Below are 19,729 nucleotides of genomic sequence, written 5' to 3'. Positions count from 1 at the left end.
CATCAGGATTGTTTGACAAATCTCTTCGCTTTTTTTTGATGAAGTTGCTGACCTTGTGAGTAAGGCTGAGACAGTTGCCAATGTTTATCAGGATTTTAATATGTTTAACTCTTTCTCATGTAATAGATTACAGCACCGGGTTTAGGCCCATGGGATAAATGCATTGAATTAGATAAAAGAATGCCATATTAAAAGAAAGAATTGAATCTTAGAAAATTAAAGCATTAAAGGCTGCATTTATATAATGCCTTATTGTATCTCTCAAAAACATCAAAGCACTTCAGACAGTGAATACTTTGCAGTGCCCTTGTTTATGTGGGGACATGTGGCAGCCATTTGTACAACCAAGATCCCACAAAAAACGCAGTAAGAGGATAGAATATCCTAAATTTCTGGATGACACGAAATTGGGGGGATAGTCAATACTGAGGAGGACTGCAACAAATTATAAGAAGACTTGCAGAGTGGGCATATAATTGTCAAATGAATTTAGCACAGACACATGTGGCATATGACATTTTGGTAAGAAAAATAAGGAGGTCGCATATTACTTGGAAAATAAGAATCTAAATGGGGTAGAAGAGCAAAGGGATCTGGAAGTACAAATGCACAAATCATTAAAAGTAGTGACACAGGTTAATAAGGCCATAAAAAAAGCAAACCAAGCATGATGGTTTATTTCTTGAGGGGTCGAATTGAAAAATCGAGAAGTTATTTCAATGATTTTAATTCATCTTTTGTCTATGTTCTGGCCAATATTTATCCCTCCATCAACATCACTAAAACCAGGAGTGGTAGCATAGTGATGTTACCGGACCAGTAATCCAGAGGCCTAGATTAGTGATCCTGAGCCACGAGTTCAAATCCCACCATGGCAGCTGGGGAATTTAAATTCAATTAAAGAAATTTGGAATAAAAAAAGCTGGTACTAGTAATGGTGACCATGAAACTATTGAATTGTTGTAAAACCCATCTGGTTCACTAATGTCCTTCAGGGAAGGAAATCTGCCGCCCTTACCCGGTCTGGCCTATATGCGACTTCAGACTCTCAGCAATGTGGTTAACTCTTAACTGCCCCTCTGAAATGGCCCAGCGAGCCACTCGGTTGTACCAAACCCCAACAAAAGAACAGAGGTTCTTCTCCAGGGCAATTAGGGATGGACAATAAATGCTGGCCTTGCCGGCGACGCCCACATCTCATGAACGAATACATTTAAAAAAACAGATTATCCGGTCATTATCACATTGCTGTTTGTGGGAGCTTGCTGTGTGCAAATTGGCTGCCGCGCTTCCTACATTATAACAGTCGTCGTCATCATCATAGGAAGTCCCTCGAAATCAAGGAAGACTTGCTTCCACTCTAAAAATGTGTTCTTAGGTGACTGAACAGTCCAATACGGGAATTACAGTCTCTGTCACAGGTGGGGCAGACAGTGGTTGAAGGAAAGGGTGGGTGGGGAATCTGGTTTGTCACAAGCTCCTTCTGCTGCCTGCGCTTGTTTTCTGCATGCTCTCGGCAACGAGACTCGAGGTGCTCAGTGCCCTCCCGGATGCTCTTCCTCCTCTTGGGGCGGTCTGGGGCCAGAGACTCCCAGGTGTCGGTGGGGATGTTGCATTTTATCAAGGAGGCTTTGAGGGTGTCCTTGAAACGTTTCCTCTGTCTACCTGGGGCTCGCTTGCTGAGTTGGAGTTCCGAGTAGAGCGCTTTCTTTGTGAGTCTTGTGTCAGGCATGCGGACAATGTGGCCTGCCCAACGGAGCTGGTCGAGCCTGCTCAGTGCTTCGATGTTGGGGATGTTGGCCCGGTGACCAAACTTCAAAAGTACTTAATTGGCTATAGCTATACACATGCAAGTTTTCTTTTTATTCTTATTATGACCACATCTGGATTGTGTCCAGTTTTGGTTCCCCCTACTGCAAAAGGGCTATCTTGTTATTGAAGTGGATTCCACAGAGGAATACAAGATTCAGGCCAGAATTGAAAGGAGTAAGCTCTGAAGAACGATTGTTTATGTTGGGACCTTTTCTTTTCTCGACTAAGAGGAGACTTCATAGACGGTGTACGAATATGTGACAAACTTCCAGTTCAGGTGGTTGAATAGTTACCATAAGAAAACAGACAGATTCTTTGCACATGCAAGGATTCATTTTTATTACTTTATTTTATAAATAGATATAATATAAATGATATTGAGAAAGAAAGGGAATAATTGGATGGTCAGGCTCGATGGGCAAGTGGTCTTTTCTTCCCTGAAATATGTAATTACGTGATTTTATGTTTTATTCCAGAATGGTTTCAAATGCCACTGTATGTCCGAATCCCACCAACGGCAGCTTCTGCTGGCATCGGAGAACCCACAGCAGTTCATGGACTACTTTTCAGAGTATGTACAGTGTGACAGTTAAAGACCCTATGTAAACTTTGCCCCGTATGATGGTATGTAATGAAGCTCATGCTAATTGTTTATGGGTGGTCCGCAAGGTTTTAACTGAAAAAAATAACACCATTTCTTTCAACTTTTCTCCCTGCCTTGCTGTGTCCAGATCAGTTGTTCCTCCTTTATTTCAGCTTTTTACATTCGCTCCTGCTCCATTCACACCCCCATAGAAGCACTACTGATCACCTCCTTTCAAAATCTGGTATCTGATATCACTGAAAGAAAAATCTTTTTTTTTAAACCTGTAATGATTTTAAGTGTGGAAAAATTCAAAAGGTGAACTATGTCTTAAAAGTATAGCAAATTGCTCAAAATAGTTCGTAAATTATCTTGCAAAGTTGATTTCTTATGTTTGTGTAAGTGCCCACAAAACCAATACACTTCTAGTTTCCATTTCCATTTCACTAAAATTAATATCAAGATTGAGTGAATTGGGTTACCCAGTATATCAAAGTAACTCAAATTTACAATCACTGAGATGTTTATAAATAACTGTTGTTTTATTCCCTTACCTTTCCCTTTATAAAAAAAAAAGCATCTTATAATCATCGTGAATTTAGTAAGTGGCAGCCATTATCTTTTTCAGTAGTTTTTAAGTGCAGACTTGATTGGCTGGGTGACCTCTTTGTGTGCTGTAACATTCTATGATATTATTACTACATAGAATATTCATCATCGTCATAGACAGTCCCTCGGAATCAAGGAAGACTTGCTTCCACTTGTAAAATGAGTTCTTAGATGGCTGAACAGTCCAATACGAGAGCCACAGTCCCTGTCACAGGTGGGGCAGATAGTCATTAAGGGAAAGGATGGGTGGGACAAGTTTGCCGCACGCTCTTTCCGCTGCCTGCGCTTGATTTCTGCATGCTCTCGTCGGTGAGACTCTAGGTGCTCAGCGCCCTCCCAGAAGCATTTCCTCCACTTAGGGCGGTCTTTGGCCAGGAACTCCCAGGTGTCAGTGGGGATGTTGCACTTTATCAGGGAGGCTTTGAGGGTATCCTTGTAACGTTTCCTCTGCCCACCTTTGGCTCGTTTGCCGTGAAGGAGCTCCGAGTAGAGCACTTGCTTTGGGAGTCTCGTGTCTGGCATGCAAACTATGTGGCTCGCCCAGCGGAGCTGATCAAGTGTGGTCAGTGCTTCAATGCTGGGGATGTTGGCCTGGTCGAGGACGCTAATATTGGTGCGTCTGTCCTTCCAGGGGATTTGTAGGATCTTGCGGAGATATCGTTGGTGGTATTTCTCCAGCGACTTGAGGTGTCTACTATAAATGGTCCATGTGTCTGAGCCATATAGGAGGCGGGTATTACTACAGCCCTGTCGATCATGAGCTTGATGGCAGATTTGAGAGCCTGGTCTTCAAATACTCTTTTCTCAGGTGGCCGAAGGCTGCACTGGCGCACTGGAGGCGGTGTTGAATCTCGTCGTCAATGTCTGCTCTTGTTGATAAGAGGCTCCCGAGATATGGGAAATGGTCCACGTTGTCCAGGGCCGCGCTGTCGACTTTGATGATTGGGGGGGCAGTGCTGTGCGGCGAGGGCAGGCTGGTGGAGGACCTTTGACTTACGGATGTAAGAATATTACATATAAATTACAGCACAGAAACAGACCATTTGGCTCAACTGGTCCATGCTGATGTTTATGCTCCACATGAGCCTCCCTCCCACTTCTCTTCATCTATCCCTATTAGCATAACCTCTATTCCTTTCTCCATCATATACTTGGCTAGCTTCCCCTTAAATGCAACTATGCCATTTGTTTCAACCACTCCATGTGGTAGCGAGTCCCAGTTGCTGTATTGCATTATCATGTGACTTTCATATATTTTAATGTTGTAATAAAGTATACAGAAGGATGAAGCATAGGCTTCTCTGATCGAAGTAACAGTTACTCGACTATATTGCCCTTTTGCACATTTTGGATAATTGTCTTTGAACAGTTTTGTTGCAATATATCTAGTTTTAAAGGAGCTATGATTTAAAAAAAATCATTCAATTTGCTGTCTGAATCCTGCCTAAACAATTGCTGTTAAATTCTGTAATAGAGTCTATTGGACCTTTCCCGACATTACCAAGGCCATCATTTTGGAAACAGTGCTCTATATTTAATATAGCAATAATGTATACATTTTTATTTAAATTTCTTAACATAATAACTGGTTTTCTCTTGGGAATCCAAAACTAGTGGTCATAAGTATAAGATGGTCATTAATAAATCCAAGAAGGAATTCAGGAGAAACTTCTTTACTCAGAGAGTGGTTTGAATGTGGAACTCACTACCACAGGGTGTGGTTGAAGCAAATAGCATAGCTGCATTTAAGGGGGAAGCTAGCTAAGTCCATGAAGGAGCAAGGAATAGAAGTTTATGCTGATAGAGTTAGATGAAGAGGGGTGGGAGGAGGCTCGTGTGGAGCATAAACAACGATATGGACCGGTTGAGCCAAATAGTCTGATTCTGTGCTTTAATTTCTGTGTAATATTCTGTGTAGTAATAATAACATAGAATGTTACAGCACACAGAGGTCACCCAACCCATCAAGTCTGCGCTAGTATTTTCCTCAACATAAGGCATCTATCTAGCCCTATCCCACTCTTCTCATAAGCCTGAAGCAAATTTTAATAAGTGAATGGGAAACCAAGGAAATAGTTCTGTACTCCACCTATTGATGTCACCCCAGTGCCTGCTTTTAGAGCATTGTGAGCTTACAGCATTGCCCCACGTTTAGCACTGTCCGCTAATGCTCAAAAATTTGACAGTCCACAGGGCTGTTTAAAATTTTCCTTTTTAAAGTTCCAAAAGCTAGCATTGTCACTGGTCAAGCTTGTACTGTAAGCCGATAAGTCAGTGTGAGCCTGCTTCTTGCAGGTGATCTCAGATTCTGTGCAAAATGCCAAGCTAATGCCATTTGTGTTGCAGCTACAGGACTCATTCTGTGTTGCTTCAATGCACAGATTACTTCAAGAGGAGTGCAAGTTGTGTAGTGTAACTACCCTATTAGAGATTTGAGAACCCAGAATTGAAATCATTGTCAAGAAAAGCCAGGGGTGGGGTAATGAGAATTTATTTTACTCAGCATGATCTGGAATGAATTGCCTGAAAGGCTGCTGGAAGCAGATTCAACAGTAACTTTCAAAAGGGAATTGGATCTCTACTGATAAAAGGAAACGTTTGCAGAAACATCTGGGGAAAGAACATGGGGGTGGGACTAATTGGTGGCTCTTTCAGAGAGCCGGCACAGGCACGATGGGCCGAATGGCCTCGTTTTTTTACAGGTACGACGTCTCATATCCGGCAACATCAAGACCATGCTGATTTTCAGATTTTTCTGGATTTCGGACAAGAAAATTAAGAGTGTACGTATGCTACCGAGACAGACAAAGTACTAATGGTGGCGTAGGTCAGGTCGGATCGAGGGTCATTCGGCAAGGCTCGGACCGATCATCGTTTAAAACATAGCGGCAAAGCCGATAACTAGTCCGGCCCGCCAGGTTTTGGACAATAATTCCGGATTTTGTTTTACTGAATATCAAATGGGATTTTCTCAAAAATGTCCGGTTTTCGGACAATTCTGATTTTCGGACAGCAGGATTTGAGACGTTGTACCCGTATAATTCTATTCTATAACTCTGCAGTTGTGACATTTTGATGTCAAATGCTACCGTATCCTGGTGGTGTATTGAATACAGTTTTCTTTTCCTTCCAGGGAGTTCCGCAATGAATTTCTCGAGCTGCTGAGAAGACGTTTTGGTGAGTTTTTTGCGATGGCCAATCTCTTTCGATCTAATTTGGCTCACAACAGGGCTGAAATTTAAAGAAGAGAACTAATAATAAGCGTGATCAGTATTTGCTGTTAGTTCACCGCTGTGTATTTTTTTAATATAAGATTGTATTGATATTTACACTGCTCTCCAATAGTGCTTCAATTTGTTCCCAAGAATGAAGCATGTAAAGCCAGCAGGATGCCAACCCTTTTCAGCATGTCTGCTCAGTATTATTCGTTGACAGTATGTGGTCTCCTTACAGAATGATGGCAAAATCTGTTTTTTTTGCCCCTATCTCTCATTTTCCACTTGGAGGTTTACTAAGGAAGGGGGCTGTAGAACATGTGAAGTGAATGCTCTACTGATTCAATTAAACATTCATGTAACTTGGGTATTGAAAGTTTTTTTTCTTGTCGCCTCAGAATGTTCCCAAAGCACACGCCGTTATGTAGCTGAGGTTGTACAGATAATCTGCCCACAGTACTGGCAATACTGTTGTTGAGCAGATTTCAAGAAATGTCTATTAGTGACCTGGAGTGACTTCCTTGCTGATTTATTCTCCACCAACTCCTTCGTGGTGAAGGATGGCAGGACTGTCATACGAGAAGAGATTGGGTCGACTAGGCCTGTATTTACTAGAGTTTAGAAGAATGAGAGGAGATCTCATTGAAACATATAAAATTCTGACGGGGTTGGGGTTGGATAGACTGGATGTTTCCCCTGGCTGGGAAGTCTAGAACAAGGGGTCACAGTCTCAGGATACGGAGGAGAAAATTTAGGACCGAGATGAGAAATGTTTTCACTGAGGGTGGTGAACATGTGGAATTCTCTACCACAGAAGGCTGTGGAGGCCAAGTCACTGAATATATTTAAGAAGGAGATAGATTTCTAGACACAAAAGACATCAAGGGGTATGGGGGAAAAAGTGAGAATGTAATGTTGAGATAGAGGATCAGCCATGATTATATTGAATGGTGGTGCAGACTCGAAGGGCCGAATGGCCCACTACTGCTCCTATTTTCTATGTTTCTATGTATCCTCTTTGGCATCTATCTCTGACAGCTCATCTGCGTTTGAGACCTTTCCACATGGGAAATAGCAGTGATGGATGGAGAATTAGATGTCTACCACTGACACCACATGTGGGAGTACCAGCACCACTATCTCACCCCCATGTGTTTGACGTAGCTTGATATTAATTTCCTGCATTACAACAGTGACTACACTTCAAAAAGTACTTCATTGGCTGTAAAGCACTTTGGGACGTCCGGTGGTCGTGAAAAGCGCTATATAAATCCCAAGTCTTTCTTTTCTTCTGCTATAGATCTAATATTAGCATAAATGTTGTTTCTACGATATTAATTTCTTCTAGCAATAAGATAAATGGCCTGTTTTTTTAGGAACCAAACGAGTTCACAACAATGTTATCTACAATGAATACATCAGTCACCGGGAGCATGTACATATGAATGCAACAATGTGGGAGACACTGACTGACTTCACCAAATGGCTAGGCAGAGAAGGTGAGTAATATCTGCATGATTGTTATTCTTGGGCTAGTTATTTTTTTTACCTCTTTATACCCTCTTTATTAAAAAAAAAATGGCCCCTGCATTAGTTTTGCAATCTGTGGTGTATGGATCAAGTTTCTCCATCACTTTAACACAAAAATGGAGATTGCAAAACAAAGACTGGCATCGCTGGACAACAGTGCATTAAAACTGATGAAAGTCTCATTGTTTTCGTGAAGAATCATAGTTTGAGGCAAGCAAGTTGTAATGGAGCAGTCCACATCATATTCATCCTCACACTAAACCTCAGTGATCAGGTGGGCTGTTTGAAATTCGTGTGCTTTAAATGTACTGTTCAGTCAGTTGTAAACATCAAACATGAACTTGCACAAATCGATCACCCCAACTGTCATTGTTTTCTCATTTGTTCAGGATACTGCAAAGTGGATGAAACCCCAAAGGGCTGGTACGTTCAATACATCGATCGAGATCCAGAAACCATTTGTAGACAACAGGAACTGGAGAAAAAGAAGAAGCAGGAGCTGGATGATGAGGAAAGAAATGCCAAGTTTATTGAAGAGCTAGTTAGGAGAGGAAAAGAAGGAAAAGAGGAGGTAAGCCATTGATACTTCATGAGAGAAGGTCTCATTGAAAAGTATAAAATTCTGACTGGGTTGGACAGACAGATGTGAGGAGGATGTTTCCTCTGGCTGGGAAGTCTAGAACAAGGGGTCACAATCTCAGGATACGGGGTAAGAAATTTAGGACCGAGATGAGGAGAAATTTTTTCACTCAGAGGATGGTGAATCTGTGGAATTCTCTACCACAGAAGGCTGTGGAGGCCAAGTCACTGAATATATTTAAGAAGGAGATAGATAGATTTCTAGACACAAAAGGCATCAAGGAGTATGGGGAAAAAGCAGGAATATGGTGTTGAGATAGAGGATCAGCTATGATCATATTGAATGGCGGTGCAGACTTGAAGGGCCGAATGGCCTACTACTGCTATTTTTTATGTTTCTATACCGAGTTAGACCTTTGATGAGGAATTATTATCATGTCTCTCCCCATGGGCACCCAGGTGCATACTCACATTGTCCATTCTCTGTTGGAATCTTTTCCATTTGGTTTCCACCCTGTCCACTGCATCAGGACCACCTGTGGTGACCATGACTGTGGTTTGCTGTCCCTCCTTGGCTGTCTCAAACTGTGTGGCACTTGACCTAGTCAGTCACCACATCCTCCTGCATCTTTTTTCCGATGTGGTCCACCTCCATGTTACCTGATCCTAAGCACCCAGCACATTATCTGCAGTGGTTTGTCTTGTCCCCACATGGTCATCTCAGAAGTGCTCCACGGCTCCTTCCTTGTGCTCCCTCCTATTCCTCGTCTACTTGCTGCCCTCGTAAACATCCATAGACACAGGGTGAGCTATCGTATATATGCTGACAACAGCTCTGGCTCCCGTAGTCACTTTAGACTCCACAGCGATCAGTGTGCTGCATGACTGTTTGTCCAACATCTACTTAACATTGCCAAATCCAAAGCCATCTGTTCAGAAGGTTATGGGTTCAAGTCCCACTCCAGAGATTTGAGCACATCAATCTTGGCTGACACTCCAGTGTAGTGCTGCACTGTTGGAGGTGCCGTCTTTCGGATGAGACGTTAAACCAAGGCTCTGTCTGCTCTCTTGGGTGGACGTAAAAGATCCGATGGCACTATTTTGAAGAGTAGGGGAGTTATCCCCGGTGTCCTGGCCAATATTTATCCCTCAATCAACATAACAGAAACAGATTATCTGGTCATTATCACATTGTTGTTTGTGGGAGCTTTCTGTGCGCAATTGGCTGCTGCGTTTCCTACATTACTACACTTCCAACAGTACTTCATTATCCTGAAGTTTTGGGATATACTGAGGCCGTTAAAGGTGCTATATAAATGCATGTTGTTGTTGAAAGAAACATTCTGACTTTTGTTTTTTTAGGAAGCTCCAGTTTTTACAGAATTGAAGAGAGAAAATGAGGAAGAAAAAGGTACGTTTATGGAGTGTGTGAGAATGATTTTTGTTTTCATAACTGCACCGAAACACTGCATTCTGTCCACTGCGTGTCTTTGTAACCTCAGATTTTAATCCCTCCTCGCTCCCCATCAAAAATCCTATTTTTCCTGAAAGAGCAGGAGGCGTTGTGGCAATCCTGTTCTCCGTCTGTATCCACACGGGCATGCTCTGCTTCAGAAGCTATTGCATGCTCATTGAGAGCAGGAACCAAAGCTAATTTTGGTCCTTCCTAGTACAGCGTTGCCGAGTCCAATTGTAGCATTCCAAGTACCACCCTAGCTGATAATTGCCTACAGACCACAGTAATCAAACTTGAGACCATTTTGACTCAGTATTGTTTCTCTGACGTTTACCACTTTATCACACTTGGTCTGTTTGCTTTCTTGGTGAGCTGAAATTGTACTTGAAATATCTATAAATCCATTAACACCGACTTGTAACTTCACTAATGATGCCATTAGAAAGTTACCAAATTTATAAATGGCTTGCTCTCATCCGCCGCTAGATGTGTTTCAAATGAGACATTTGGAAGTTCCCTAAGCTCTGGAATTCCCTCCCTTATTCTCTCCGCCACTCTTCACTCTGTTAAGACAGTCCTTAAAATCTACCTCTTTGACCAATCAGCCTTACTATACCTCCTTATATGGCTCGGTGTCAAATTTTATTTTAGAACACTCCTGTGAAGTGCCTTGGGCCTTTTTACGATATTAACGGTGCTATATAATTCAAGGCTACTGTAGCATAGTGGTTATGTTACTGGACTAATAATCCATAGGCCTGGGCTAATGATCTGGAGACATGAGTTCAAATCCCACCACGGCAGCTTGGGGAATTCAGTTAATTAAATAAATCTGGAATAAAAAGCCAGTGTCAGTAATGATGACCATGAAACCACCGGATTGTCGTAAAAAAACCCATCTGGTTCATTGATGTCCTTTAGGGAAGGAAATCTGCTGCCCTTGCCCGGTCTGGCCTATATGTGACTCCAGACCCACAGCAATGTGATTGACTCTTAACTGCCCTCTGAAATGGCCTACCAAGCCACACAGTTGTATTCACCACCACCTTCTCAAGGGCAATTAAGGATGGGCAATAAATGCTGGCCTTGCCAGTGACATCCACATCCCATGAATGAATTTAAAAAAAATGCACGTTGTTGTTTGACTACGAACTTAGCTCTTAAAAAATTAAAAATTATTCTGTGTAATCAATACGCAAGTGTTTAGCAATGATATAAAATACATGCTCAAGGGTCAAGTACTCAACATTCTGTGCTAAAGTTGAGGTTAAAACTGGAACATTTAGCTGTACGTAGCAACATTTTCCTATGTATGTCTTCTCATTTCTTACTGGCTACTTTCAGATGAATTCTGAATTAATTATTCCTGAATATTGTCTCTCTTCATTCTTGGATTGAAGCATTTTTAATTCTCTGAATTCTAATTCTTTCCTTCAGCAAATATGCTGTGAATTAATTATTCCCCTCCCATCTTAATTTGTTCATGTACTTAACTACACCTTGCTGATAACCAGAGGTGCCGATTTGCATTATTTTAGGATTTGATTTTCAAAGTCCTGCAGAACTATTTTGTTTGAAATGTTTCAGCATAGTTAATATTCTCAATGCAAGTTAATCACTTTTGCATGTTGTTTCCTAATTAATGTGTTTTGTAACGACTAATGGGAAAGGGATTAATCGTGGAAGCTACCCATATTTTAAAATGCCATTGAAGTTCTACACATTCGGTACGAGGGTATTTGCTGCAGAAAGGGTTGAAAACCATAGACACTTACTGTAAATCTCTCATTTCTTTCTTTTGTCCAGTTGCCTTTAATTTAAACAAAGGACAAAGTGCGTCATCAACAGCTGCTCCTAAATCTAGGTAAGGAACCTCGCTTGCTGTTTTGTTAGACATATCAAATCCAGTGGATTTAATAATGCACCCCTTCAAGACTTAGTAGAAAGAAAATGTCCTGATTAGCCTTTATGTGTATGATGGCTGCTAACAGTCTCGCATCACTGAGAAAGGACACACATTTTGCAAAAGGAATGGTGCATTTTTAGGGTCATTTGATTTTACATTTTCCTTGATGAACATTTTTAATTGCATCATCTGTTCATTTAAAAAAAAAAATCCCTCTTTCACTGAATTGCATCATTTGTCACATCGCTCTTGGTTGGACGTGCAACTTGCTCCATGGCCTCAGCAACAAGCATATCCTAGAAACAATAGAGCTGCCTGTAAATTATTTGATTCAACCATTGTGTGTGGGGGTGCGTCGATCGCACTCCCCTCCTTCCGTGATTTAACTGTAATCTTGTGCTCACAGCTAAGTATTTTGAGTAGCAGAGCAGCCCAAATGTTAGAAGTTTCATTAAGACTTTTATGGATGGTGGTTGTTGTCTCATCAATTCCTCATACTTGATCTCCTTTACTTCTGTGTAATCAGCCAGAATGTGAACTTTAGGAATCTATGAGCTACATGTAAGCTACCGTAAAACTCGTCAGTTGCAGTTGAGAGTTTATTCTCTAAACTCACATTTAGTGTAGCGAATGAAAATACAGTTTCAGTTGCTGAAATGTTAATTGGACATGTGGAGTAGTTGTTCAGATCTCGGGCCAGTTTTTCGGCAGGTTTGCGACCTGTGTGATTTTCGTTGTGATTTGGCCCTCCGCGGCGCAAACCCGGTCGGCGGGATACTCGGGTACCTGTTTGCGGCGGCGCTTCCAAGTACCGACGGGAAGAGGTGTGCCGACGTGCAATGCCGCGGATTGCGTTTGCGTCATAATTTCGGCGCTCTACCGACCCGTGCACTGTGCCCAGAATACCGACGGCAAACCTGTCGGTCATCATCATCATAAGCAGTCCCTCGTATCGAGGATGACTTGCTTCCGCGTCAAAAAAGAATGAGTTCACAGATGTTTCAATGAACGACCTAATATTCCGACCCCGAACTACATCCTGAAGGGTGGAAGATGCCTGTGCGTGGATTTTTTTAACGTGTGGTGACCGTTGCACACCAGCCACCACACGGGCTTGACAGAGCTAGGTCTTGGTCCAGTGGCAAGGGTTAACCAAGATGACTGGAGACCAGCTCTGCTACACGGACCGAGTACGCGCACATATCGCAGTGTGGGCTGGGCCCGTGCTGCCCCTGGGCCCTCGCTTCTTCTGGGCCCCAGACTCACGCCTCTCCTGGGCCCCGGTCACTTCCTTCTACAAACTCTTGCTGCTCCTTCGCCCCTCCTGCTGTGCCTGCCCGCACTGCAGTCAGTGACCTGGCTTCGCAGCCGTCGCCCTCCTGCAGCAGCACGCGCTGCTCCCTGCAGTGGTATACCGCCGCACACTGCTCCCTCTGATGGCCCCGGCCTGCTGATGGTCTTGCAGGTGCAGCCTGCCAGCAGCGGTAAGTATGGAAATCTGCAAAAAATTTAAATTAAAGTTTTATTTTTCAGCGATTTGATACATAATGGTCGTGTAAATGTTTTTTTTTGAGTGTTTTTGAAATTTTTTGGAGCGTTTTTGTTTTTCCCCCCCCCCTTCCAAGGCGCCTCTCGCAGCGCTCCCGGCCCTGGACTAAAGTTTCTGAAACTCGCGGTCTGCGCCGCAAATCGTCGTGCAACACCTTCTATCCCTGGCGCAGACGTAAAGGCCAAAAGTTCGGCCTAAAAGCGGCAGTGCAGCAAAAACGGTAATTTTGCCGTAAAACTACCATTTCCGCCGAAAAACAAACATCTAGCCCCCAGAATGCAACTGAGCCAAGAAGGGCTGCCTGCAACATTAATGCCGAAAATTTGCTGAATGTGCTAGATGGGCCTTTTCTCATTCGCTGCATGTTCTCCAATCGGAAGGCTCAATCCAGTCCGTGAAGAAAATATTGACCATTTGTCCTTGCTGTACAGCAGAGTGATATCCTCGGGGTCGAAATTGCCCCTTTTTGAGACGCCCATTAGCACCTCCGTGGGTGGGGGAGGGGGGGGGGGGGGTGGGCTCTACCGGCTCCCGCGGAATTACGCGAGAGTTAGTGGAGGCATTGCCACGGTAGCACCCAGCCATTAGCTTCCTGGGCCGTTGAGCAACGTGGCGTGAGCAGCGGCCCCTTAGCGCCATGCGCCGACCCCTTTCTGCCCTCGCAGCAGATAGTGCCCACAAGGCTGCCGCGAGCTGTGTCAGCGCCAGCCTTGCGGGTCGCGATCCGGGCCAACGTCCAATGCCCTGGTGACCCAGTGGAGGCCATCAGAGGCCGTGCAGTATGCACAGCGGCCCTCCCCTTTACGCAGACAGGAGGGGCGTTGTGCCGTGCCAGCGCTACGCGGAGCATCCACGTAGCGCTCCCGATTTGTGCCCCAGCATCGCCCCTGAGCCGGCTCCAAGAGGAAATGGAGCACGTGAGATTGCGCTTCACTTCCTCTGAGGGGGTGGTAACCGTAATTTCGTGGCCGGGACTGGACTTTTGCGCCGGGCACAGGAAGTCCCGCCCTGAGCCGGTTACCGCCCCCAATCGGGGTGCTGGGGAATTTCTCCCCTCTAGTATTTAAAGTAATTGGTAGAAGGATTAGAGGGGCGTTGAGAACTTTTTTTCACCCGGGGTTCTGAAAATGTGGTAGAGGCAGAAACACTCATTACATTTAAAAAGTACTTGGATGTGCACTTGAAGTGCCGTAACCTACAGGGCTACGGACCAAGAGCTGGAAAGTGGGATTCGGCTGGATAGTTCTCTCTCGGTTGGCACAGACACAATGGGCCGAATGGCTTCCTTCTGTGCCGTAAATGTCTATGATTCTACGATTATTCTGTCTGGAGTCTGTGATCCACGACCTAATCACCAGCTCCCATAGTTGAAGGTGGGCAGCTGAGGGAGAGGATGACGGCTAACTGATTGCGAAAAAAATTTCAAACCATGTCTTGCATGTTTTTCAGTACCCTGGGCCCAAGTCCATTGCAAACAATAGCTTCGGTGAAACGTAAGGAACTGGGCCACACTTCTTCAGATACAAAGGAGAAGAAGAAGAAATCTGCACTGGATGAGATTATGGAGGTTAGAGTACTGCAGCGTATATCAATCCATCGCTCCTGTTTTGCAGTAGCCAATCTTGTCGTTATGAATGTTTGAAGTAAGAGCAAGGATGTTTTGCTCTGTTGCAGCCCATTATCAGGTGCAAGGGCAGAGAGCAGCTCTGTTTGATCTCTATCTGCAAGGCACATGGCATATCACCTAGCAGGAAGGGGATGGGAACGTCACTGCAATTTTAAAACCAAGGTGGCATGAAGTAATTTAGAAGCCCCCGCTATTTTCCAGCTGCTGCGCTTAAGCTGGAGTCATCCACCATTCTGCTCATGTACAGTGGGTCTCCAGGATCGCTGGGCAGCAGTTGAATGCGGCAGTCATTAACGGGCCGGAGGAAAGACAACTACGGGTTTGGATCTAAATGGCTTTTGTGCATCTTATTTGCCTAATTGTTGAGAAAGCTTTGTGTCATGGTTGCTGGCACTGTGACGTTTCGCAGAAGCCTTCAAAAAGTGGTCTGGCTATGGGAATCCCACGACTTGTGTGATGAGGTGGAGGAACAATCAAGGAATATTAGGCAGGTGAGGTTGAGTCGCAGGTAGTTGGGTAATGTGCTGCTCTGTCGCTTGCCCCCACTTAGCATATCATTCCTCTGCATTTAGTTTCCTTTCACTTCATTGCAGCTCGGCATTTCTTTCCCCTCTCACCCTCCAGCTTTTGCAAAGCCTATTAACCGCTTGGAATATCTTTTGAGCCTTTCTGAAGGTTAGGATTTGGAATGCACTGGCCGATAGGGCGGTGGATGCAGATTCAATAGTAGCCCTTAAAAGGGAATTGGATGAATACTTGATGGACAGAAAATTGCAGAGGTTTGGGGATAGAGCGGAGGAGGGGGACTAACTGGACTGCTCTTCGAAAGAACCGGCGCACTAGATGGGCCGAATGGCGGCCTCTGCTGCACTTTTCTTTGATTCTATTCTGTGAAAGCCGGTTAGAATGTTTGCCTTGTACAGCTACTTATCATAAAGTGACTGCACCCCTGTTAGTTTCAGCTACATTGGAAAATGTTCTCGCTCCTCCCCTTAAGCCCTCCTCTACCCAAATTAGGCTAGCTTTCTGAACATGATCAAAGCTGCACTGGGAGATGCGGAATGGCCTCCTGTACTGCTACCACTCTATTATTCTATGAAATGTAGGTATCCATTCTCTGCCACCCCACCCTCACGTGTTAAACATTAATCTGTAAATTTCCAGAATGTTACTGTCCACTCAAGTAGAATGTCTCCCCAACTTGCTGCTTTTATTTTTCATTTAGCTGATGGGTTTAAGATGTAGGATGAATTAGTTTTGTGTTTAGAATCATAATTTTGAATATCTTTTTGTGTTTAGTTTGAAGAGCAGAAAAAGAGAAGTCTTAGAAGAGACTACTGGCTTCACACTGTAAGTTCAGAAATTAATTCCTGTGTTTGCACATTCTTCTCTGTACAGTTATTTGACCGGTCAATTTAAAATTGAGAGCCTGTTTTTTAAACAAAGTAACTATTTGTACTGCACTTTTTTTGAAGCCTGCCATCCATCCAGCCCCCCGCCCCCCCCCCCCCCCGTCCAGCCATACTGCACTTTTTTTTGACCGACAGGTGACGAGCCCCACCCACTGTCAAACTCCGGGCCCCAAATCATTCCCTCCACATGGTGCCGAGAAGCAGGACCTGAGGCCCAAGACTCCGCTGAGGCCCCGACTCTCTTCCGCCCCTGATTCCCCGAGGACTCGCCCTCGCTAGGCCCCAACTCGCTCCGATTCTCCACTGCTGACTCTTGCTACCCCTCCCCCACTTTTTTGCCGATATTGAAAACATTGCTGCTCGTAACACCTCTTAGAAGAGCGGGGGAGTTATCCCCGGTGTCCTGGCCAATATTTATCCCTCAATCAACATAACAAAAACATACTATCTGGCCATTATCACATTGCTGTTTGCTGGAGTTTACTTGTGCGCAATTTTGGCTGCCGCATTTCCCACATTACAACAGTGATTACACTCCAAAAAGTACATCATTAGCTGTAAAGCGCCTTGAAATGTCCGGCGGTCGTGAAAGGCGTTATATAAATGCAAGTCTTTCTTTTCTTTCTCTTGAGTGGCATTTGCAGCTCACTTATCCTTCATCCAAGAGCAGCGGTTTACATGAAGTAATTAACCTGTGGAATGGCATCCTCTAAACACCAGTGAAAATACAGCAATGCCATACAGAATTTGACTTGTTCAGTCACAATAAAACAGTGGCCTGTCAGTGGTCCTTGGCAGAGCCACCAATGTGTGTTCCTCCAGGCCTCCATTCACGGTCTATTCGCCTGTGGAATGGGAATCGCTAAGCTGGGGCACAAATGTCTTTCCTTGTCCTTTGCTTATTTGTCAGGCTGAAATATGAGGAAGTAGGTTGTCCCAAAACTCCATACAGCAATAATAATAACTTTTATTTATATAGCGCCTTTAACTTAGTAAAACATCCCAAGGCACTTCACAACAATTTGAGGGAAAGAGAGAAAAAGCGCGAGAAGGAAGTGTAAAAAGAGGTTAAACACTCGGGTCTGAAGCGGCAGCCAAAATGCGCACACAGATAGACACCGGCGAAAAGAAAAATCAAATTACATTGTAAATAATACAATAAGGAGTATACAATAATAAAATCAGTATAATAAAGATTATTATAATTAAACAAAATTAAATAATATATACCATAATTAGAAATTAAGTTTAAAATTAGAAAATCAGCAATTGAAGCAAATTAAATCAGTTATTAGCTGTCTTTAAGAGTCATTCCCTGTCCAATGATTCACTTAATCTGGAAGAACCAATCACTGTTCTCCATCCTTGTGACGTCATCATTTTATTGCTTTTTATCCTCTTGATAGGACCTGTAATAGCTTCAGGCTCGAGCTGCCTCCGTTGTCAGGGAGACGCTGATGTTTAAATCTCCCTCCAGCTGCTCCAGGCTCGCGCTGGATAGAAACTAGCCCATTAAAATAAGAAGCATTTCACAGAACTGTTAGCTCTGGAGACGTGTTTTCTCCCTTGTGGGGCAGTGTTTGATCTCCAGCTGGTAAGTGTCCATAGCAGTGTGACTGAAATCAGTTCACTGTGTTATGAATCGGAGACCACAGACCTATGATCCATAACTCCATGTTGCAGTAATGCTGAGAATGGCCCTCAATACAAGAGTGCTGAGTAACATTGTTGTTAAACAATGAAGCAAACTTTTGAGTATATTTTCCAAGCCTAACATGAGAAATGCTTCCTGGAGAAAACAAACCTCTTGTGGCCGGTGAACAAAATATTGAGGGAAATAAAAACACAAGATGCTGGGAACACTCAGCAGGTCAGGCAGAGAGAAACAGAGTTAAAGTTTTGGGTCGATGACCTTTCGTCAGAACTGCAAATGCTGCCTGACCTGCTGAGTGTTTCCGGCATTTTACTGTTTTTATTTCAGATTTCCAGCATCTTGTAAGATTAGGATCACAGGTCACACAGATACCCAAAGGGTCTTGGGAGTTATAAGGCGTTTTATTAAGGAGCAGTAGGTCACATACAGTCAAACACAACACAATCAGGATAGACATAGTACACATACGACCGTGACAAGTAGCTGATATTAGTCTCGATCGGACAGATGGCCGGTAGCATGAATTCTTCTCTGCACCGTCTGCCCTTTAGATCTCTCTCTTTTTAGGGGTGAGCCTGGGGTAAAGTTATGGACAGGATCATTTAACCTATCAGGGCTCTTCCCAAACCATGGTGCCCAATGGCTTGTCGAGTTCTTTGTCTCAACTCTTAGGAAACCCTTCTCTTCACATGTCTTTCCTGTTTATACTTTCTGAAGGCCCATCTCTTCTGTCCTTATCCTCCCAAGATTGGAGTCAGACATCCATTCTTGACCTTCAGCTGTTTAGAGCCGTCTGTTGCCAGTTATTTAGCTTTAACTATTTCTTCCAATTCACGATTTCTTACAATCCGCAGTATTTTGCTTTTGTTAAAATATTGAGGGAGTTCTGTACCAAATTATGTTGATCTCCTAAATATGGATGAAGGGTATGCTTGATTTCCCCCCCCTGCCCCACCCAAGCAATGTTAGGTGCATCATTCGAGCATGTAGTGAAACGGTAAAACGGCCATGCTGCAGGAGTTCTTGATATTTCAATTGACAGGTAATAGTCGTCTTTTCTCTCTTACTAGGGAATAGTTGTTAAGTTAATAACCAAGAAACTTGGTGAAAAATATTATAAGAAGAAAGCAGTGATAAAGGTAAAAAAACATTTTTTTTGACTCTATAAAGATATTGAGCTGTAAATTGTAATGCTTATACTGTGGAACCGTGATTAATGGAATGGCGGAATCTTTTTCCCTTATTACCCCCACTTCACTGCATGAATAAGGGAAACTGGCGAGTCTCCCAGTGCTTTGTCTGACAGTTTATAGCTCTTTGATTTAGTTGGATTACCTAATTAAATTCTCTTCATTGTGGATAAGTCCCACCTTTTTCCATTTCTTGTGAAATTTAAATGCTGCCAGCCTGACACTGCTGGTCATCTAAGCTAGATATCAGAGCCGCAGGGATAAATTCTGCCAGATTCTGGGTTTCCAAATAATGGCTACTTATCCTGCTGGATCAATTACCTAACACCTGAACAATCGATTAAAAGTGCTCAATTGCATTTTAGCTGGGTCATGCAAAACCAAACCTTGACTACCACAAAAAAATATATCTGTGGATAATTAAAGTTTCATTGTGCTGATGAAGGCTTGGCAGGATTAGTTGCTGAACCATTTCCAAGAATTTAGGTGTGAGCCTTGGCTCAGTGGTAGTTCTTTAGGGCCCAAGTTTCCACATGATTTGCGCCTGATTTTTAGGAGCAGCTGGTGGAGAACGGACTATCTTAGAAATCGCAATTCTCCACATTTT

General features: G+C 43.5%; 1 protein-coding gene across 1 annotated transcript in view; it reads left to right on the top strand.

Annotated features, from left to right (window-relative positions):
• kin (Kin17 DNA and RNA binding protein) overlaps nucleotides 1-19,729 on the top strand; it is a 36,868-nt gene that overhangs the window by 9,320 nt on the left and 7,819 nt on the right. The window contains exons 2-10 of the mRNA XM_070897130.1: nucleotides 2,289-2,383; nucleotides 6,138-6,181; nucleotides 7,596-7,718; nucleotides 8,139-8,320; nucleotides 9,691-9,739; nucleotides 11,591-11,648; nucleotides 14,689-14,806; nucleotides 16,166-16,216; nucleotides 19,003-19,071. Coding sequence (XP_070753231.1) covers nucleotides 2,289-2,383; nucleotides 6,138-6,181; nucleotides 7,596-7,718; nucleotides 8,139-8,320; nucleotides 9,691-9,739; nucleotides 11,591-11,648; nucleotides 14,689-14,806; nucleotides 16,166-16,216; nucleotides 19,003-19,071 — 789 coding nt within the window. The remainder of the gene's footprint in view (nucleotides 1-2,288; nucleotides 2,384-6,137; nucleotides 6,182-7,595; nucleotides 7,719-8,138; nucleotides 8,321-9,690; nucleotides 9,740-11,590; nucleotides 11,649-14,688; nucleotides 14,807-16,165; nucleotides 16,217-19,002; nucleotides 19,072-19,729) is intronic.

This window comes from Pristiophorus japonicus, chromosome 13 (assembly GCF_044704955.1).
Source record: "Pristiophorus japonicus isolate sPriJap1 chromosome 13, sPriJap1.hap1, whole genome shotgun sequence".
NCBI classification, from domain to species: Eukaryota; Metazoa; Chordata; class Chondrichthyes; family Pristiophoridae; genus Pristiophorus; species Pristiophorus japonicus.
The sequence above is the reverse complement of the archived record's forward strand: the minus strand, read 5'-3'. Positions and strand labels throughout refer to the sequence as shown.